This window comes from Carex rostrata, chromosome 22 (genome assembly GCF_964058835.1).
Source record: "Carex rostrata chromosome 22, lpCarRost1.2, whole genome shotgun sequence".
NCBI lineage: Eukaryota > Viridiplantae > Streptophyta > Magnoliopsida > Poales > Cyperaceae > Carex > Carex rostrata.
The window spans coordinates 4,014,235-4,020,234 of NC_135939.1; the positions used below are offsets into that span (position 1 = coordinate 4,014,235).

Below are 6,000 nucleotides of genomic sequence, written 5' to 3' on the forward strand. Positions count from 1 at the left end.
CTGCTACGATTCTAAGGAATCGTAGGAAACTGCTTTTTCAAATCCAACCACTCATTTATTTAAAGATTCGTGCATGAAAATCAACTGTTTTTGAGATTCGTGCATTCTAAAATATTGATGGTTAGATTTGAAAAATGAGGGTCCTACCATTCTTTGTTGGAATCGTAGGAGATTTATTTCCGTGGTGGACATGTTAACTAATATTTTGGCAGTTCTTAATGGAGTAGAGCTATGGTGTTCTACAGTTCACCTCTTGCCTACTGGTGAACTCAAAGTCTAAACCTGCTAAATCAACTTCAAATGATAAATCTTTGGGTAAATTTCCTGGGAGGTCACTAAACTTTGTTATTTGTTACAAGTTGGTCACTCAACTTTCATTTATCCCTCACTAGACACTAAACTTTATATTTGTTCCACTCAAGTCACTCCGTTATATTTTCCATCCAAATAACTAACGGAGTATGACTTGGATTCCAACTCATCATATTTGACAACTTGGGTACGTCTTTTGGAGACATTAACTATTCCAACAGATAAGGAAAACCACGCAAAATGAAGAATGTGAACTGCTGGTATGGCTTATCACGAACAGCCAGACTGGCACAGAACGATGTAGACGTCTACTTCGATCAAACAGATCCTCTGGGAATGAAGAAGTGAGTCACTGGTACAACAACCGGTACGCAAATCTGGACTAGTACAGAACGAAGGAGATAGGAGATTCTGACAAGCAGCCCCTGACGGATTTAAATTCCCAGAGTCTACAATGCAATTTTGTTTAGTTTTATTTTCATTTTTTAGCTTTACTTCAAATCAGTGATAAAAACACAAATCAATCAAATTAAAACAAATAGGCAGGGGTATACTGTGTACTCCTGACAGCGATATTTACTAAATAGATTACTTTGGTGCTAAGTACGAAACTTATAAATACACTTTCTTTTTAATATATTTGTTGCCGACAACCTTCAAAAAAAAATTAAAACAAATAAATATCAACCAAATTTTTTTAAGAGGAGGAGAGAAATATACCATAAGTGGTTTCATGGTGAGATGAAGATTTAAAAGGGGTTCAGAGAGGGCAAAATTAAAATCGAAGGAAATTGAGGAAAATAAATCAAAGATATGTTATGAAACTGATATTTACAAATTAGATATATTGGTATTGTAGATCACTACGGAAGATCAGAGAGGCGGTGCACTTGGAAGTGAGAGATGGAACCAAACAGAAGTTAAAGAGACACTGAGGGAGAGCGATCCAATTGGGACAAATTTTCAGAGGTCTGTCGGAGGAGGAAGAAGAAATAATTGGAATAGTTAATGTCCCCAAAAAACGTACCCAAGTTGTCAAATATGATGAGTTGGAATTCAAGTCATACTCCGTTAGTTATTTGGATGAAAAATGTAACGGAGTGACTTGATTGAAACAAATACAAAGTTTAGTGGCTAGTGAGGGACAAATAAAAATTGAGTGACTAATTCGTAACAAATAGTAAAGTTTAGTGACCTCCCATGAAATTTACCCTAAAATAAATAATGTGTCTACATGTAAAAAAATTTAATATTAAAATTAATTTTGTATAAAGTCAAGTGATCAAAAAACGTTTAAAAAATAAACGCATTAAAATTAATTTATTAATCTTTTAATTTTAATCGCTTGACTTTAAATTAAATTAATTTGAATATTTAAAATTTTCACATGTAAACGTATCACTCGTAAAGTATGAAAATTTTCATTGTTTGAATTCGTCATTTAAAGCCGATTTGATGAATTTTAGACTTGAGAACACCCTAGTTCTACTCGTTCTTAATGAACCTTAACAAATTTCTCAAATATGAAAGCTCAGACGATATCACGGTAGTATGGATAAAGATTTTAACAGCGTAGTTTTGGCTTCATGCAGCGCACAGATATATAGAATCAAATAGCGCTGTTTATGGTTCATACGCTGCATGAAGTCAAAACTACTCGGTTAATATCTTTACCAGGTAATATAGGTTCCTCCAGAAATGGTAAGATGACATCTTGATTTAATCAATTAATGAAAGAAAATTTGTCGTTTCCAGATTCATTAAACATTTGCATTGATGGAGCTACTGAGTTCTGTATATCGCTAAGATCGTTATCTTCTTACAATTAGCCACAATGGAAACAGGAAAATATTGCTCTGTTAAATCTTCAAATAACTAGTTATATGGGGGTATGTAACTGATTGGTCAAATAGAGATTTGAACCCTCTATAAAAATATACTCAGATACCAAATTTTACATTTTCTTTTAGAACTCTTTTACCTTTTTTTTAAAATAGATAAAATAATTATTACTGATCCATAATTATTTGTCAAGGTTTCTCTACAATTATTTGCTGAAGGGTTTAGTTGTCACTTGGTACGCTTATTCAACAAAGCAACAAGAACATGCTCTAATTGGGGTAAAGATTTTAACAGAGCAGCTTTAGCTTCATACAGCTCATTGACTATAGAATCAAAACAGTGGTGCATCCTGTTAGTGAGCTGCATGAAGCTAAAACTACTCCGTTAAAATATTTACCCTCTAATTGTAATCCAGTCAAACACATCGGTTAGGCCTTTCCAAATGCTTCCAAAAGGCCCAATCGAAAACAGGCCCGCCAAATTTTTGTTCTCCACGTGGCAACCACTCATTCGATCTCTATCCAGGAGGCCATACCTCCCCGTTCTTGCTTCCAGATAAAGCCCGCTCTTTCCCCCTTATCTCTCTCTTTCTACAGTTGGTGCTTTAGACACTCACATGGCTCTTGCTCTAAGCTCGTGTTTTGTATCTAAGCTCAATGCCAGGTATGTAATTTTAATGATTACTAACTGTTTGTTTTTTTCCCCTATCAATAGATTAGGCAACAAATTGCTCCATTACAAAATGTGGAATTAAAAAAAAGCTACATTTTGCCACCCTTATACAGCATATACAGGCTAATAATTGCTATGAACAGATAATAAAATGTCATAACTGTATAATTGTTTGAACATATAATTAGGCACGTGATTTACTTTTTTTTTAGTAAAGTTTGGAAGTCAAGCCATCCAACTATTTAATACCCTTGTTATTATAATAAAGGATTTCCCCCATCCGGATTTCGAATCCATGACTTCTCACATAGAGACTATGTGCCTTTGCCACTAGACTAAAGGCTAGTTCTCGGCACGTGATTTACTTATCCATACATAAAACTGCTATTTGTGCTGAAAATGAATCAAGACTCGGAATGCTATGTAGAATTTGTTGTGAAATTTTTCTTCTTTTATAGTATATATGATACGCTGAAAACATGCCCAGAAAAATTTACTTTTTGTTCACCTCTAAATTTTTTCACAAATCCATGAAGTTCAGGAACCACAATTTTGTTCAATCTAGTAATTTTTCAGCGCAAGAGTCTTAGCTTTATTTGCATTATTGGACGAATCGCTTCCTGATTCCTAGAAAATGAGCTAAATTGGAAAAATAGAGAAGGGGTTAGAATGATTTTTTTCATGAAATGGGCTTAGTTGGCTGAAATTAGGTACTCTGAATAAAGTACCAGAAGCAAACTATTATGCGCCATATTACTCAGTTGCACTTCCAAAATTTGTGATGTAGCTTCTTGTGTAGAGCGCATGCCACAAATCAAGTAAGAAGATCATCATCTATTACTTGTTCCAAGATAACAACAAAGGTAGGGGCAAAAAAAGGAGGTGTGTCAAGTGTGTGTGAGCCACTGCCCCCTGATAGGCCTCTTTGGTTCCCCGGTAGTTCTCCTCCCCCATGGCTAGATGGAAGGTAAAGTTTTCATTAGAATTTATGAAGTTAAATGTGTGTTATTTTAAATAATGACCTCGGGTTTTTCTGTATGCCTTTAGAATTTCATTCCGTGCTGAAACTGCTGATATCTTGCAGAATTTGACAGTTTTCTGTTCAAAATGTAATAATTAATATAAAGTAATTTAGAGAAATTGTTATTTTGAAGTTATATGGAGCACTGATTTATTTTGTTTTATTCATCTTTGTAGCCTCCCAGGGGATTTTGGCTTTGATCCACTCGGATTAGGTATGTACATTATGCTTGATTTTTTTTTTTTTTTTGGTTTCCATTCATGCAAAGGAAAAATGAACCTAAACTTTGCATTCCAGTGCTAAATAAATTTTATGTCCATGATATGGATCGAATAAAGAAGGACATTAGACTTTCCCAGTAATATTTTTTATTTCTGTTTCCTGATCCTATCAATGGTGATCATTGGAGAATCTAAATTTCTCTCCTATTTCTCTGTGTTCAATTATCCAAATATCTGTTTTAATTTAGTACTGAGCCAGTACTGAAATATGCACAAGTTAAAGAGCTAAGCACCAAAAAAAAAGGTTCCAGATTAAAGAGTCTGTTGAGATGCTCTGATGCTCAATCCGTCCGGTAAGCATATTAATTTGTTATTATCATTTATAAAAATGAAATTTACAGGATCTGACCCAGAGACCCTGAGATGGTTTGCACAGGCAGAGCTAATGCACAGCCGGTGGGCCATGCTTGCAGTCTTTGGAATACTAGTTCCAGATTGGCTCCATCATATTGGATTTATGGATAACTTCTCATGGTACGTACTTCACGACAACAAAGGCTTTACAACTAAAAACCATGTTACTTAAGCCCGATAAAATGTTGTAGTATTCGACTCTTTGTACCTCTCACTGGAAATTAGTCAATTGACAACGGAGACTCTTACCTTTTGGCTCTTCTTTTCTTCACATTTACTGACTAACATGACAGGTTTGAAGCTGGCTCTCAAGAGTACTTTACCGACCCATTGACCCTTTTTGTGGTTCAAATGATTCTAATGGGCTGGGCCGAGGGACGTAGATGGGCTGATTACCTAAACCCAGGCTGTGTTGACATCGAGCCCAAACATCCAACAAAGAAGAACCCGAAGCCTGACGTGGGTTACCCAGGTGGGTTGTGGTTTGATTTCATGATGTGGGGCAGGGGCTCACCGGAGCCTGTTATGGTTCTGAGAACTAAGGAGATCAAAAATGGGAGGCTTGCCATGCTTGCTTTTGTTGGGTTTGTATTTCAAGCTATCTACACTGGAGAGAAGAGCCCACTGGATAACTTGTCGGCCCACTTGGCTGATCCGGGTCACTGCAATATTTTCTCAGTAATGCTTGAATCTCTCTCTAGATTTAATTTGGTAACCCCATAGGAAGGATTTAGGCACCATTCTATACCATTCTAAAAGTATTGTTTACCTTTTCATACCAGAGAGCAATTTTACCCCGAAAGATGTAACTGTGCTCAATTAATCAAATCTGAGGCAATTCACCTCAATTGCACTGAAAAGAGAAAGGTGTTGATCATGCCAGTATAATTGGTTAAAGTACTCAACTAGACGAAGATAGTATTCTTTGTTGAACTTATTATATAACTAGTTTAAAATTAAACCTCATGCAACCCGCCTTCCACAACTAACAAATCTTGTCTGGCAGGCATTCACTTCTAAATGAAGAAACCAAAACTAGAGAGAACAAAACGAGGTAGAAAATAATAGAGGCACAGCTGAATTGCCGAGTGAAAACATGCTTAAATTATGGAGACTACTGTAAATAACTCAAAAGAAGGGGATAGTAGAATGGCCTTTTTGGCTTGTCAGATTCAGTTTATACTGGCAAATCATCGATCTTTAATTTGTTCTGATATTTTGGTTGCTCCTCGTACTGGGCATTGGCACGTTTGGTTACAGACTAGCGGTTCTTATATTGCGCTTTTTTGTGTTTGAAACAATATCAAGCAGCATTAAGCATAGATGTGCCTTGAAACAAAAAGGGTAAAAGGATGTAATAAATTTTGATGAAATTAGAGTGTTATTTAGCTGGTGCTTGGTTTGCAAAAAAAATTCGCAATTAACTCGTTCAATTGAAGTTCGTTCTGAAACAAATCAAACTAGTTTGGTTCGAATCTTATTCAAACTCAAACTAGATATAGTTCGTTCAAAATTGGT

General features: G+C 35.6%; 1 protein-coding gene across 2 annotated transcripts; it reads left to right on the forward strand.

The window, feature by feature from the left end:
• Positions 1-2,688: 2,688 nt before the first annotated feature.
• Positions 2,689-5,698, forward strand: LHCA6 (PSI type II chlorophyll a/b-binding protein (Lhca2*1)). 2 transcript variants are annotated; one of them, XM_078324095.1, is made up of 6 exons: positions 2,689-2,817; positions 3,626-3,793; positions 4,024-4,061; positions 4,470-4,602; positions 4,776-5,160; positions 5,489-5,698. In XM_078324095.1, the coding sequence occupies exons 1-6, from the start codon at positions 2,771-2,773 to the stop codon at positions 5,504-5,506; spliced, it is 789 nt and encodes a 262-aa protein (XP_078180221.1). In that variant the 5' UTR covers positions 2,689-2,770; the 3' UTR covers positions 5,507-5,698. The 2 variants fall into 2 exon arrangements, with proteins under 2 accessions (XP_078180221.1, XP_078180220.1); XM_078324094.1 differs by having other exon boundaries at positions 2,702-2,817; positions 3,614-3,793.
• The last annotated feature ends 302 nt before the right edge of the window (positions 5,699-6,000 follow it).